A 17,243-nucleotide genomic window follows, 5' to 3' on the forward strand; every position below is an offset into this window, starting at 1 on the left:
GTAGTAGTAGTAGTAGTAGTAGTAGTAGTAGTAGTAGTAGTAGTAGTGGTGGTAGTAGTAGTGAGAGATCATATGAGCAAAGGCATGAGGTGAGAATACACAAAGGTTTTGGACAGAGTGAGATCCTAACTAGTTTTTACTGTAGCAGAGGATTCAAAGAGGGGCATAATGAAAATGAGAATGGAGTTCATTTCTGATCGAGCTGTCACCTTTAATGAATGAATTGGCAATAAACATGTAAATGAATTTTCTTTTATCACCATAGTTTTCAAATAGTATAAATGCCCCAAAACACTTGGTGCCATGCAGCCCATAATACAAAGAAAGTTGAATAAATATAGTCCCTTTCCTTGAAGTGGTTACATTACAAACCAAACAACATTACTGCAGACTAAAATATCAAAGGGCAGATAAAGAATAATTCAGCAACCAAGTGATGATACAACAGGAAGGAGCTGATGGCAAGAGTGAATGAATGTTTATACTGAGCATAGGGTATTTCTGTGTACAACTGAAATTTTGGATTTAACTGCTTTTTATCTCTACTAGTTCATTTAGAATAAACTGCAACACTGGAAAAATTAATCTGTGTAGCACAACTTCCCATAAGTTTTATAAATTTTCAGAGTTTTTACTGTGAGGATACTAAAGAAAATGAAAATATAGAATATTGTGTCTGGAGTTGGGGGAAAGTACAGGACTAGACACTATGTGAGAAATTGATGGAAGATCATCGTTAACTACTCACCTTACCAGCCAGAACCTATAGACTGCTTTCTATGATGGAAAATTAATGCTAATCTTTCATTCTAACATCAGAGTTAACCAAAAACATAAAGCAAAATAATGACTTAAGTTGGAAATGTATTCTCTAACATTGGTTGAGGAGTTTAGGTCAGGTGATAAGTCAACTTTTAATTTCATACTATAATTAAATGCATGGATTTAATCTTGATTACTTTAGCTACCTTGTGAAGGGGATTTCCCTTTCTCCATATAGGGAAACTCTTCCCTATTCACTGGAAGAAGGATATTTTAGAAACATTTAATTACAACATTGAATAAGTCATCTCAGATAATGATATTGCTTGTATTACATTAATCCTTTTACATAAATGAACAAAATTACAAAATCCCAAAACAATAAGAAAGAAATTTGAAATTGTAATTTTTACTATATGCCACACAGTGTTTATTGGGAACAAGAATATTGTGGGTGAATTCAGAAATGAAAACCAGAAAACAGGATTGAATATTTCAGGAGAAAGAGCAGCTCCTGGGTATACATTCCTTCATTTTTTATCCAGGCTGGAATTAATGAATCACTACAAATGAGATCATTCACTGAGTCCTGACAATGTGCTAAACTCTATATGAGGTATATTCTCAGGAATCATTTTTCTTAATACCAGTAGCTTTCCAGACTGCTGAATGCAGAGTTTTTTTTTTTTGTCTTTTCTATCTTATATTGAAAGTTCTAAAAAACCTGCAATGTAACTAGACTGAATTACAGGATGGATTCTTGATTTATTTTTTCTTAGAAGAAACACATTTCTATTCCAATTGTGATAAAAGCACTTAAGGCTTTAAAATAATGATTGTTTTTGTTGTTAAGGATTATTTTTTTGAGAGGATATAGGGAGTAGAGAGCACAGTAAGGGGGGGAAGACTAAGTAGAACTTAACATTTTTTTCCTCTGAGACAAGCACAGTTTAAGGAACCAGATCAGTGTTCCAAAGGCTAACGTTAGGCAAGTTATCAGTGGGAAGAGTCAGTAAAGGGTTTTTATTTGTTGTTAAGCTATTTTTAAAAATGTGGTCTGGGTTCCTGATGACCTAGATGAAGAGAACAGGAAACAGCTTCCCTAGGGAAAGGATTAGAAGCAAAGAGAAAGGCAAAGGGCCATTGCAGGAATGTTTTGGAATTCCTAAATACTAGATATAATGTGGAAAATTAAAGAATGAAAAGACATTTAAATAAAGGATGTATTTTTAGAACCTCAAAGAAGTGCTCAAGATTTAGTTAATGCCTGGCTAACTGTGGCAAAGCTTTCTCAAAATCATAAATTAATGTGTCTTGTAGTTGAGTAGACCTCAGTATAGAGTAAGAGGCTGAGGAAAGGGAAGAAGAGAAAGAATAGAAATAATATAATTCCATTCTTCTGGGAGACATGAACATGTTCCATGTACACTATCTCTTCTATTCTCACAACATACGTGTGAATGAAGGACAGATTACCAAAGTTGCCAGTATGGTATCTCAATCACTGTTATTTTGAGTAATTTTTCAAATCCTAGCCCCAAATGTATGCTACATAAAGACAGTATGGACTCACACTTACTCAAAAGACCTGAATTTGAGTCCTACTTTTCTTGTTTCTATAGCTCTGGGTCTGGAGTTGGGAAGACCTGAGTTCAAATATGACCTCAGACACTTACCAGCTGGGTGACTCTGGACTGGTCTCTGTTTGCCTGAGTTTTCTCATCTGTAAAATGGGGTTCTGATCAAATGAAACAGTAATTGTAAAGTGCTCAGCACAGTGACTGGAACATAGTGAACACTATATAAATGATTATTTTTATGTTACTTTGGGCAAGTCACTTAAACTAATTGAGATTAAGTTGAATGAAGCTACTTGCTTTGTCTACTCGGGATGGTTATGAAGCTTAAGTGAAATAACATGCAAAAGACTGCTTTGTAAACTACTATATAAATAGAAAAACATACTATTATTATTGCTACTGAATCCATTCAGACTGGCTCAACACACAGGAACAGTTAACGACTATTAATATGATGTTTTTGGTTATCTGGTCAGATGGAAAAAAAAAGGGCAAGAGAGAAAACTGGCTTCAAGTTTACCTTTGCCTTTGTCTATGAAAACTTTGGGAGAAGTTGGAGGATAAGCTCTCCAGTATCTATTTCATCAATGTGAGTGCTCAGAGAATTTCACCATTATCTTCAAACAACTGCATTAAAGACTGAAAGCATAAATCAGACTCCTTGCTCCCTGTCAAATCCATTCTGATCACTAATCATCATTACTAGTGGTAATCAAGAGAACTGAGTTCAATGCTTAGTATTATTGCCCCTTTCTCATAGAGGCCTTTTTTATATACTTTCTATGAGGGGTGAAGCAGTGAGGCAACACAAACAAAAGCAATGTGAAGGTTAATTTCTGCTTCTCTAGAGAACTATTCTCCCAAACCTCTCCCTTAAAGCACTCCATTTCAGAATCACAGAACTTTAGGACTGGAAGGGAATTGGAGATATCTGTTTCAACACAACCATTTTCTAGATGAGGAAAGTGAGTCTCGCACAGCACAGAGATGGTTAGTGGGAGAGTCAGACCCAGAGTTCAGGCCTCCTAGCTTTGAGTCTGGCCATCTTTTCACTACAATCTGCTGCCTCAGGGGTTCTTAGAAGCACATACTCACCAGAAAAGCTTTACAAAAATGCCACAGAATTACTGGCTTACAATAAGATTGCACAGTGATAAGTCACATACCAATCTCTACCCATCCAATTACACAGGCAACTAAAAGGATCATCACTGACAGAGAAATAAAATTCACTTTAGTCGGGTACCTTGGCTGCAGCTGTGTGCAGTGATACACAACTGGAAATGTAGGCAGAAATTCATGTCAAGAAAGCAAGATTATAATTTCAAAGACTGACAGGGAGGGTAATAATGACAGCAGGAAGGAAAATCAAAATTTTCAGAGCTAAGCTGTTATTTTATCATCTTTACAGCAATAAGGCCTACTACTGTTTTCATCTAACCAGTGTCAATTAATGTCCATATTCAGCATTATGCAGACAGTGACATTGACACAGTCATCACACATGGCAGTGAAAGAGATATGGGCACAAAGGGAAGAGCTGAGCCAAGGGATCACAGAGCTGGACCTCAGAGGTCAACTAGTCTGACCATTTTCCAGTTAAGGAAACTGAGGCTCAGGGGAGGTTAAATGATTTGCTCAAGGTCACACAGGTATTAAATATCAGAGGTGGGTTTTGAATCCAGAAATTCTTAACTCTAAAGCCAATGTGCCTTCTGTTAACAGTGCATGGCTAGAAGGCAAGACAGAGAAAAGAAAAGGGAATATATTCGTGGTACAGTGAATCTGGGGGCAGCAAAGTGACACAGTAGATAGAGCTCAGGTCTGAAGTCAGGAAGACTCCTCTTTATCAATTCAGATCTGACCTCAGACTCTTACTAGCTGTGTGACCCTGGACAAGCCACTTAACCCTGTTTGCCTCAGTTTCTTCATCTGTAAAAATGAGCTGGAGAAGGAAACAATAAATCACTCCAGTATCTCTGCCAAGAAAATCCCAAATGGGGTCATGAAGAGTTGGACACACAACTGAAACAAGTGAACAACAACACCACCAATGAATCAGGAGTGTGGAAAAAGGTCCTGAAAAGCTAGTGTATTGTGCAGGGAATTGAGAAGATTAACAGGTCATTAGCTGGCTGTGCTAATCCATCAAACTGTGAGAGTCAAGGGCAGTGGGAATGGAGGTGGGGGATGTGCTCCATGGATTAAAGACTGCATGGTTTGGGTACAAAATCAGGCACAGAGAATCAACAGATCAAAGCAAGTTCAAAGTTCAAAGCCAGAAAATTGACAAGCTCTGAAGTACCAAATCAAGAGGCTCAGCAGGAAACTCTCGTTTAAATTAACAAGCAGCAAATAAGAAGCCGGAGGAGTCCACGAGGGATCAGGAAAACAACGCTGGGGAAGGAACACGGTGCTTTCAGAAAGATAATTTGCTTTAGGAATAAAAAAAAAAGACCACTATCTCTTCTATACCCTTTCCTTCTACCCCCTTCTCAGCCTTCTCCTGGCTTAGCTCAAGGCTGATGTAGCTGTGGATTCTGACACAAATTGGAGCCAGGTGAAAACACTCCCTCTGGCTTATACCACCAACCTGCATTCACACTGGCACATTCACTTTCACAATTTGGGTCCCCAGAGAAGCAATTGCCAATCCCATCCTAGGCGTAACCCTCTAAAGCTGTCTTTTTAATACTGATACTTCCCATTAATAATTGGCCAGCAAAGCAGCCTTAATTAACTATAACCAAAGGTATTACTAAGAATACATAAGAACAGTTGGTGTAAAACATCCTTCCCCCCCTCCAAAATTGAAGTTCATTCTCCCACAGATACATAGTGTTCACTGAAAGAGATGACTTACACTTGTTTTATAATGGCAGTGAGGCACCATATATTAGACATGCCCATGGTAAAGGATAATTCACAACTTGCACTACCAGAATGCTTTCTTTTTTGTAAGCTTGGCAGGTTTGCTCCTTTCTTGAGTCCAACAGGGGAGGCACTTTTCTTGATGAAAGGTTGGGGGTAAGGGTCACATTCCTTTCTACCTTGTGTAGCTACCTCTGAATATCAGTGTCAGGCCTCAGGTGAATGTGTGCCTCTGCTCCAGGCTGAATGCATTATCTGCTACTGTTCTTAGTAGCTCCAATATTGGAGGCTGCTTCCACAAAGCTTCTCCCTATCCTGGAATCCTAAACTCTAGAATTGGCTTGTTATTTTTATACAAGGGCCCAAAGGGGACCACTGATTTTCTCTGCAAACCACAAGCTGTCTCCTAGATTCAATCAGAGAAGTTCCAAGTCATAAAGGGATCACAAGGGGTAAACACACTTTGTTTACATAATAAAAATACTTATATTGTTGTGGAGTGGTAGGAAAATTCCTTAATACCTACTTTATACTTCATGGTTCTGGGCCCACTGTGATTCTATTATACCTAGGCTGGGGAAGGGGAAAGGGAAGCAGGAGAGAGGGAACCCTATCCCTTGACCCACTCCCCATCCCCTTACATGAGAAAGGACAAATAAGATTCACTTTCTAAATCATGACATGTTATTCAAATATCTATCATTATTCTCTATTAATAACAGAAGTCAGGGAAAGTTGTAGGTTAAAAACCAGGCAGGCAAACAGGAATGAGAAGGCTAAAATATGGCAGGATGGAACAAAGGAGTGGAAAATATGGAAAGCTGGGACAGAGGAGAGGTCATAAGCCCTGGCAGATAACGATTCAGCAGATCTTGATATGAAGGCCAGAAAGGACCAGAGTGACTAGAAGACAAGCAAAGAATGTGGAAAGCATCCTGTGAGTGTCAGCAATGTCTTAATCTCTGATCAATGTTATCAGCCAGAAAACTTATATGCATCACACTAGACAGATTTGGGGCCATTGCAGCCTCCTGCTTCTACTTGTTGTTCATCCTTTGTTCTCAAAGTGGACCAGTGATATCAGGAGAGTGATGTCTTGACTTGCAAGTAAATTGGATTTAAGTGAGGCACAGCCACACAACATTATCAACCTCACTCTCACCTCCAGATCAGAGCAAGGACATGAGTGCATGTGGCTAGAACGGAGAGGTAACACTGAAGAGATAAAGATGGACCGTCACAGCTGGATCCACCATGCTGTCCTTTCCCAGGAAACTCATAATTGGGAAAACTCATTATGTTGCAAGATTGAAACTTGGAACTCACATCTCATCAGTATCCTATGCTTTTCTGATTGCACTCTATGCCTGGAGGTTGGGGCCATGGGCTCCAGGACCTCGATTTAAAGAGGGGACTCAGTTTTTCTCCCCAGTTATGCTACTTTTAGATGTCTCTGGAACTCTGGATCACGCACCTATCCCCTTTTGAACTTCCTTTTGTGTATTTTCTTCTCTTATTAGACTGTAAACTCCTTGAGGGCAAGGACTGTGTTTTTATTTGTATTTGTATCCCTTTCACTTCAAACAGTGCCTGGCACTCAGTAGGAGCTTAATAAATGTTTACTGATTCATTAATGACATTATCTGAAGATCTTTAAGGTTGGATACCTATACCTAAAATGCACAGGCAACTAAAAAATAATAGCTTACATTTATATAGTATTTGTAACTATAAAATGCATTTATATACATTAGGAAGAAAATAGCATCTATTAAGCACTATATGCCAGGCACTGTATAAACCACTTTACAAATATTGTTTCATTTGATTCCTTCAGGAACCCAGGGAGGCAGTTACTGTTATAACAAGTTATAACAATGATGTTATAAGGGACGTAGTAACAATTTTTTTTCTTCATTTTATAGATCAGAATCACACAATCTAAGAACTGGAAGAGATTGAAACATCTATGTAGTTTACTGGATAGGGTTGTTGAACTTAGAGTAAAGGAAGATCTGAGTCTGAATCCTTCCATAGACACTTACTAGTTGTGTGACCCTGGACAAGTCACTCAGCCTCAGGAAAAAGGGGTAATAATAGCACCTGTCTCCGAGGGTTATTGTGAATATCAAATGACATAATACATGGAGAGTACTGTGTAAATCTTAAGGTGCTGTATATATACTAGCTGTTGTCATTATAAGAGGCCATCTAGTCCAAACCAAAAACAATTTTTTGGGGGACAGAACCAATTAATTTCTTCAGTTCAGGGAATGTCTAATAAGGAAATTCTACCAATGGAGTTTTGGAACTTGCTATTAAATTTATAATCTAAACCATTATGCATCAAAACCTGCTGGATTCGAATCCAGATCTTCCTGATTTTGGAGCTCAACATTACTCCTCATTCTAACCCATACCTGCAAAATAATAATAACAGCTGATTATTATATACAGTTTTAAGATTTTGTTGTTTAGTCATTTCAGTTGTTTGACTCTTTGTGATCCCATTTCTCCAGCTCATTTTATAGATGAGGAAATGTAAGGAAACAGGGTTAAGTGACTGGCCCAGGGTTATACAGCTAGTAAGTATCTGACATTAGGTTTAAACCTGGGAAGATGGTTCTTCCTGACTCCTAGCCTGACACTCTATTCACTGCCCCACCTAGATGTTCTAGTGTTTTACACATATTTATCTCATTCGATCCCCACAGTAATCCTGGCTACTATGAACATCTAACTAGTAATGGGTATAATTAGGACATGAACTCATGTCTTCTGACTGCAAGTCCAATGCTGCTTCCTCCTACAGACAGCATGGTATGAACAGCAGCATGGAGCAGTGTGCTACTCTGAAGTGAAACAAATTTCATTGGGCACAAGAGATACAAAGGAAGAAAAATACTTTTCCAATTGCCTTTTTTCTTTTTTTGGCTGTGAAGTACAAGGATAAACATCTAAATAGACTAAGAATGGTCAAATAAAGCACAGAAAAGATGTCTTAGTTTAATAAGCATGAAGCAATTCATTGATACTGGGAAAGCCAAAATACCATTATCATTCATTCATTGACTGGGTGCTCCATAAATATGACACAACCACAGTGATCTTTGCCTACCTACTAAGTCCTTCTGAGTCATCTCATGGAAATAAAAGGGAAAATCTTTCAATTGGCCCCTTCATATCCTTCAAATTCTTCATAATATAATGGCCCCCAACCAACCTTCAGATATAACTGATAAATGTTGTACAGGGTCCAAGTCCTGAATTTGTTTGTGAATTCTCACTTCTATGAGAGGTAATGTTTACTGATGGCATGAGGGCACTGGAGACTAGTAACTATGTTATCAAACTCGATAACTTGTTCTTGGAACCAAATGACGAGAAAGATACGAGAGACCTGGAGGAGGTCCATGGAAGAGTAAATAAAATAAACAAGGGTAAAGAATAGCTTTCATATGAGAAGAATTAAAATAGATTAGAACTTTGGGAGATATGACTGAAGTCCACAGTATAAAATCATGAAAAGTATGAACAGAATAAACTTGGACTTGTGCATGAAATCTCCAAATTTTAAAACTTGGGAATATACTTGGAACTTGGATGACATAGTTTTATAAAAGGAGGTACCTTTATATTTGTTTATATACACCTACATATTTATTTATACATGTATATACATACATATATATGTTTGCTAGTACATGATGAAAAAAATGATTTTTTGAAACAGTCTACTTAAAATTACTTGAAAGGCCAAGGAATATGAAAAATGCATGTTATTTTATGACTCCTGATGATTAACTACACAATATTGGGTAAAATGTAAAACAGAACTAAATTTCAAACTACCCTCCACTGTCACTGAAGTTCGTTTGAATACCTCTTTGAACCTCTCTCCTGAAAGGAACTTGGGTTGGGGGAGGAGGGAGACTAGAGAAACATTTTAAAAGAAGGCTGAAGGTAGAAGAATATACTTTTGGATTTAGAGACTTTTGTCTTTGATTAACACTTGATTTTAGCCTCAAGATCAAAACATACAATAATGATAACTGAAGTATAGTGCTTTAAAGTTCACAAAATGCTTCACATACATCTTGTTTGAGGCTCGTTAACAACACTATGGGACAGATGTGTGATCAGTTTATGCATCAAATGTTTCCTGATAAATGTACTCACACCAACCCACTGAAAAAATGCAAATATTAGGTAAAGAAAGCTCTTCCTTGCCTAGGAAAGAGTACAATCTTTGGAATTTATTGTCCTACAATACAGGGTTAAGTGAGAGGTGGAAACTAATTTAAGAAGAGAGTAGATGAATTCAGGATGATAAATCCTAGACAGATTACTGAGTTTAGTATCATCATAGTACATTCATAACCTAATACAATGGAGTAAAAGGTCTGTGCTCTCTCCCAGCATGTTTCTTGGGGCCATTGTCTGAGACAGAATGCTAAGGTGACCAAATGTGGTGGTTCTTCTCTTCGTATACAGGGACATCCTTCACAGACACTTGGAATTTCTACTTCTTACGATAGTCCAGTCCACAGACAAATGATTTCCCAACTCATTAAGAAAACAAGAAAGACAACTTTTGGCTCAGTTTGGTTTCTCCATATGGGAGCATGCCACAATAAAAAGGTGAAAGAAATCCTAACAGAATGCAGCATCTGGTTAAAGGCCATTATATTGAAATTTTCATGAGATTGTCAGTAGGCTGAGAAACTTCAAAATGGCAGCAAATGGAAAATAAGTACTTAGAACAGGTTGAACATTGTTGGTGATTATATTTTCAGGGGCAATGAAAACTGCAATGAAATAACATGAAAGCGATGCTGGCAGGAATAAGAAAGCCCCAAGGGGGAAGAAATATGAAAAATGGAACAATGATCTATGTTATAGACTAATAAACAAGACAAAATTGAGGTTTAAAGTATCAAAATCAAGGTTTTTAGCATTACATGTGAAGCTGGTGCTCAGGTTGCAGACAAAACAATGCCTGATTTACTGTTTAGGGAGAAAGATGCTAGTAATGAGTTAAAAATTCAGGGATGAGCACAAAACTGATCAAACATATATCCAGGAAGTAGTGTAGTGTTAGAGGAGGAGGCATTTATGATCCAGATGATCCTCTAATCTCTACAGTAAGAAGGCAGATTATAACAGTATTAGGAAAATGACCAAAGAAGAAATCGATTTTACAACTGGGCCTTTGTAGTAACTCCTGTATGGAAGTTAGGATAAATAAAAGACAAGAAGAAAAGTGAGGAGAGAAATAGTCTTTTTTTTTGATAGAAAAAAGGATTCTAATTCTTAATAAGATGTATAACTACAAGGATTCCATTGAACTGAATTATATATTATTCCAGGGGTCAGCAAACTACTGCCAGTGGGCCTGATGAACAAAGAACACTTTTGATATCTTTAAATAAAGATTATTTATATTATATTTATATATTACATAAATATTGACATATAAATATACATTTATATATAGATAAGTATAATTATATATAAATGTAATATATTATATTTAAAAATATAAAAACCATTCTTAGCTCCAGGCCTGTACAAAAACAGGCAGAGGGCTACCTTGGGCCATATGGTTTGCCTATGTGGTTACCCATGTACAAGTTGATCGCACATCTATACAGCTGTATATACACATAATTGTTCATAAGGTTATGAACAATAACAAATGACTTCTACATAGCACTTTAGAGTTTATGAAAAATTTTCCCAAAGTAGCCCTGAGAGGCTGGAAGGTATGGTGGGAGCAAGGAACCAGAATCTCTCCTACATAGGCTCAACTGGATTTTGGGGTTTGCATTTTTCCCTAAAAGTCAGGGAAACTGTCCTTAACTTGTGACTGGTTCAGAGGGCTAAGTTTCAACACAGTAATGAGGGTTCTTGGTCTAAAGGTATACAACAGCTAGCCAATTAGAAGGTAATGCCCCTCAGATTTCAAGTATGTCTTACTGGTAGTACAAGTCATCATACACATCTACCCCTACACATATACACTATGCTAACCAAACATATTTCCCTATGAAATGAGGGCTGTGTCTAGCTGGATCTGTGTTGTACCCTTGCTTATTATCCTTTCCATGTTATTGTTTTTTTTGGGGGGGAGAGGGCAATTGGGGTTAAGTAACTTGCCCAAGGTCACAGGGCTAGTTTTTGTGTGTATGTGTTAAGTGTCTGAGGCTGGATCAGAATTCAGGTCCTCCTGACTCCAGGGCCAGTGCTCTACTCACTGCACCACCTAGCCACCCATTCCATGTTATTGTTAATTAAATTTCTTTTTTTTGTTAAGTTTTACAATGGTCTATATGTGACACATTTTGTTTCAATACTAAGCCTGAACTACCACCTGACCAGATTGAATAAGACCTGGACTATAACAGTAGTACAAATATTATTATCCTTATTTTACAGCTGAGAAGACTGAGGTTCAAAGTATGATTTTTCTCAAGGTTACAATAAACATCAAAGGTAGGGCTCAGATGCAACACTTTATTCATGCCATCTGACCCAGCTCTTACCATTTATAATTCTTACATTTTATAAGGCACAAGTGAAAATGACAATTCCTAACTCCAAGGACCTCTCCCTCTCCCAAATAAAATAAAAAAAGAAAGAAAAAGCTTACAATCTTTCTCCATTTTATTATTATTTTTTTTTCAAAAAGTCCATATTTAACCTTTTCACTATGGAGCTGCTTAGAATATAGTGGCAACTTTGGGCTTCACAAAAAGAGAGGTGGATAGAGAATTTGAAATAGACAGAAGGGATAACCATGTAGAAAATTAAAGATTTGGTGGGGGGAAAAAGGGAGGCATTGTGATATAGCAGACAGGGCACTGAACTTGGAGTCAGGAAGTCTTGGGTTCAATTTCCACCTCACACAGGCAACAGCAGGGAAATCACAACCTCTCTGGCCTCAGTTTCCTTATTTATGCAACGAGGGTGTTGGATTTGATGGCTTTTAATATCTCTTTCAGTTCTAAATCTATGATCCTCTGATCTGTCAGGCAAATATGAGAGAAATGGAGGTCTTCAGTTTGAAGAAGTGGATTTGTTGAATGAAGGTCAATCACATAGATTGTTTCTCTCTATTATAACTGAAGACTGATTAAGTAAGAGTGACAAATTTCTTGTTAAAATGTGAATTATTTGCTCCTTTCACAAGTTGTAATTTTCCTCTGCATTCTTTTTACTTACCTCCAACTTGAATGTCAAGAGAGAAATGATACACAGACCTGAGCCAGGGAAAGACTAAAAAGATATTGAGGGCCATCAGAAATCTCTGTTTTTCATCGGCCTCAAATATATGGCAATGTGAAAACCCAGTCATAGAGATTTCAGATACGTAAGTGTCTTTAGATGGATCTAGAACAAATTACCCAGAAAGAGAAGAATGAATTTCTTATTTTGACTCAGCAAGAAAAGAGATTAGATTGTATCAAAGATATAATTTTCCTAATCCCAATTTCCCTGCCTTTAAATTCAGATTCATTCAATGACCAAATCTCTGTAAGACTTAGAAAGCGCATGGAAGAAGTCTTTAGTTATTCCAATGGTCATGAAATTTTAAACTATTCCATAGGAATTATCATGCATGTGGACATTAAGGTCCAAAAGGAAAATAAAAGGAAATTCTGGAAGGAAACCAGTTTCCTGGTTTAGTATTTGTTTTGCAAATAGGTTTTCCCCCCAAAGAATTGCTGAAATTAGAAGAGAAATATACAATGAAGAGATAACTCACATTTTTATAGTATTTGTAGATTTACAAAGCATTTCCCTCACAACAACCTGACAAAGTAGAGAGCATAAGAGTTATTGTGCTTGATGTAGAGATAAAGAAACTGAGGTCCATGGAGTTAAGTGACTTACCCAAGGTAATATTAATCAGAGCTGACATTCAAAAGCAGACCTTCTGACCACAATTTACTACATTTCACGTAGTAAATCCTAATTAGACAATGGGTAGATCAAGGGAAACCTGTGTACTTGAAGTAGAGGAGTACTGGAGTTTTTCTTGAGACAACCCAATTTTGGGGATGAGATAAAACTTCAAAAATAAAGACCTGGGCTTACTCTTAAGGATTCAGAACTGTGTTAAGAAGAAATTGATGGACAGAAAAAAAAATAAAACCACAAAACCAGCTTGGATAAAAGCTATCAGTTTGAGCAAATAGGAAAGTCTAAAACATTTTTAGTCAGTCTTGTGTGAAGATTTCAAGTGCCTTTAAAGACTCTCCTCTCCATGATGTCTATTAACTTTCATTGTTGGTGGAGAAATAGAATCACATCTGACTAACGGAAGGACCTTTCTATAAATCAGGCTTTCTGTACTTTTCTGTGTTGAGGACCTCTTTGGCAGTCCAGTGAAGGTTATGTATCCCTTCGCAGAATAATGTTTTTAAATAATAAAAAAATAAAAAATAAACGAAATTAAAATAAAATATACATGATTACAAAGGAAGCCAATTATATTGAAATAAAGAACCAATTTTTTCCCCCCATCCTCATCCCCAAATTTCACAAACACCTTGAAATCCATTTATAGAGCCCTTGGACTCCTAAATTGTTGTGAAGCAGCTAGCAGTAGAACGATTGAAATAAAAATCTTTACTCTTCTATTTCATGCTCCCCAATTTGCATTCTAGATGTCCTACTTCTGAATGGTGTCTCTTAACACTTCTCTAGATTGGTACAAATGTTTCTGGATAACAATAGCACTTTTGCACAATGCTGAACTAGTTAATGTCAGACTTTGTAGGGTCCATGAATTTGGATTTTTCCACTGAGATACAATATCAGGTGCTGGTGATTAGTTGTTTTTTTTTTTTTAATGCAGAGAGGCATTCCTGTGATCTGTAGGATCACAGAATCATAGATTTACAGCTGGAAGGGCCCTTGTAAGTCATTTAGTCCAATCCCTTCATTGTAAAGATAAAGAAAATAAGGCCCAGAGAAGCCAAATGAATTCTCCTAGGTCACAGAGACCATAAGTAGCAGACAGGATTTGAATACAGGTCTGGAAATCCTCCTTTTTTCAGTTTTAAGGTGAAAAACCTTAAAGAATTAGCATTATCTTTTCAAATATTAATTTGCAGTACGAACCAAGCAGTCTGAAGCTAAGCAGAGTTGTTTTGTTGGAATAAAAGACTCCTTTGGCTTTATCACAAAGCAACATACATGCTTCCTTCCCCCTCTTCTTCTTTCCCTCCCACCTCCCACTACACACACACACACATACACACACTTAAAGGCTTCTCCATAATACATCAGCAAATTTACTGTGGTAATTTTAGCATGTAGTTTACTACCTTGTTGCTTCCTCAGGAAGACTAGAAATAAGAACGTTACAGACCAAGCAACGTCTGGCTCATGGGAACAAATGTATATTTGAATACAGAGATTAGCCACAATAAATATTTCTCTTTTACTTTAGTCTTTAGACTTACTTGATGTAGTATGGCACTTTGTTTGGTGAGATTGCTCTCTCCCACGGACCCTGGACAGAAGCTGAAGAAGAAAAAGAAAAAAGACACAGAGGTCAAGTTCAAAGAAAACAGGAAAGACAACATTAATCTCTGGAATTACAATTTTACACCGATACTGGTCTATTTGCTCAGTTGTCCATGAAGGCAGGAAGGATTAACCTACTGTTCTAAAATTTCTGTCCTATTCTAAGTGAAATTGAACTCATTCAGTCACGAAGGTAAATGAAGAGACAGCGACAGAGAGAGATGGGAAGGGGGGGGAGGGGAGGATGGGGGTAGAGGAAGGAAGGAAGGAAGGAAAGAAAACAAACTGAGGAAGGGAAGAAGAGAGGAAAAAAACAAGGGAAGGAAGGTAGAAGGTATGAAAGAAGGGAGAAAAAAAGAAGGAAGGAAAGGAGAGATAAAGGGAAAAAGGAAAGAAAAGAAAGGAAGGCACTTTCCACAGCCAAAATTATAGGATAGATAAGAACTCAAGCAAGAGGATAACTGTCTTCTTCATGTTATTACACTGAATGCCTATGATACTCCTACAAGTACATTTCAGTTGTTTTTTTTTTTCCAATTTGATTGATATTCTCACTATCTCAACAACAAAATACAATTTAGTGTATATTTTTATTCTCTGTTGAATGAAGCTAAACTGCAGCACCTTGACATGTTTATTTTTCTCTTGGTTTAAGTAGAGTCCAATTTCATTTTTATTTTCCACATTATTAACCATGTATATGTTTTATTGGCTTTCCAAATTCAGGGGACCAACATCATAATATCAAAGAGGGTTTCCAAACAGTAAGAGAATAGCAGTGCATAGCAACAGCTTTCCCAACCTAGACTCTTTTAGCATTAATGAAACTTTTTTGTAATAAACATTTTCTATGAAAATTACTACAGGTAAAATTTAATTATACATAATGGGAATTCATTATCTAAGGCCTCTATTATGTTCTAGTGTAGGCACTAATCTTAAAACCTTATTTTAATACTTAGAGCTTATGGAAATTTGAAAGATTTGAATATCTCTAAGGCACATGTTTGTATACTGTAGGGTCTTTTTTTCCTTGATGTGAAAATAATCTAGTCTGGAGGAATGATAGCATTTTCTGAAGAATGGCATTATGCTGAATATAGTTTCAAAAAATTGATGGAGCCTTCATGCAATGTCTCTTGGAATACAAATAGAAGCAGCAATAATGCTGTACCTAGTTATTTTATCTACACAAACATCTTCCCATATTTTTATCCTACAAATAATTAGAAATACAACTGCTGTTAACCATTACTTATAAGAGATCTACTGTGAAGAGCTATGATATAAATAAATCTCATAACATAAATTAGTCTACAGTATTTTAAGATGTAAGACAATAGTGGTGAAAATATATTCTTGATATGTTATGTGAACAAACAGCTTCACATAAGTTATCTGCTTTCACTGCTACACAATCTGAGCAATACATTTTCAAAATCTTTGTTTTACATAGAGCAACGTGGTGATCCAATAACATAACCTTTAACAAAACGTTCTGCTTTATATACTGGCTATATGTCATTAAAATATGTGGGAAATCAATCTATATTTAGCCAACATTTGTGTTTTCCATTTTGGTAGGCACTCAAACTAGTTAACGGAAGAAAAAAATGAGATTGTTTTGAAAAAAAATTGTCCTCATTAGTTTCTTCCCTATTTTTTTATATCCCACTCTTGAAACACAGATGGATAGGCTAGGTTAATTAGTGGAGTTGGTATCACTGGGTAAAAATGATTCTCTTGATTCTTTGGCAGACGAAAAAGGAAAGACTTCTCCTACTTTGCTTAATAGTACTACTACTAACGTCAACAATAAATAGTATTTCTATAGCACTTACCATGGGTCAAGGACTATGCTAATCACTTTTACAAGAATAATCTCATTCAACCCTCACAACAATTCTGGGAGATAGGTGCTGTTATCCCCATTCAGAGGTGAGGAAACTGAGGCAAACAGTAATTAAGTCACTTGTCCAGGGTTACACACCCTGTAAATGTTTGAGGTCATATTTGAAACTCAGGTCTTCCTGACATTGGGGAAGCTAGGTGGCACAGTGAACAGAATTGCCGATCCTGGAGTCAGGAAGACTCCTCTTCCTGGCCTCAGACACCTATGAGGTATGTGACCCTGGGCAAGTCATGTGAGCAACCCTGTTGACCTCAGTTTCCTCATCTGTAAAATGACCTGAAGAAGGAAATGGTAAACCAGTACAGTATCTTTGCTAAGAAAGCCCCAAATAGGATTCTGAAGAGTCAGACATGACTAAAATGATTGAACAATAACAACTTCCTAATAGCAGGCCCAGCACTTTTATCTACTGTGCCACTTACTTGTGTAAGAGAGATTTAAAATACATTTATTTTGATTCTATGACTAGTTACTGGTCTATCAGCATCTACTCTATTGGACTCAGAGCATCACAGAGCTGAATGGAATAGCATGGTCCAGACCCTGCCTTCGGGTCTGTGAATGCTGAAATCAAGAAGAGA

The 17,243-nt window shown here is 36.9% G+C and overlaps 1 protein-coding gene across 11 annotated transcripts in view; it reads right to left on the reverse strand.

Annotated features, from left to right (window-relative positions):
• The window catches only part of DMD (dystrophin), a 2,504,498-nt gene that overhangs the window by 223,621 nt on the left and 2,263,634 nt on the right, over positions 1-17,243 (reverse strand). For all 11 annotated transcript variants that reach the window (XM_069063824.1, XM_069063827.1, XM_069063826.1 and 8 more), the window contains one exon: positions 14,687-14,747. In XM_069063824.1, coding sequence (XP_068919925.1) covers positions 14,687-14,747 — 61 coding nt within the window. The remainder of the gene's footprint in view (positions 1-14,686; positions 14,748-17,243) is intronic.

This window comes from Petaurus breviceps, unplaced genomic scaffold, assembly GCF_028583685.1.
Source record: "Petaurus breviceps papuanus isolate PSGF00001 unplaced genomic scaffold, PetGlider_PUasm1.0 90603, whole genome shotgun sequence".
Classification (NCBI taxonomy): domain Eukaryota; kingdom Metazoa; phylum Chordata; class Mammalia; order Diprotodontia; family Petauridae; genus Petaurus; species Petaurus breviceps.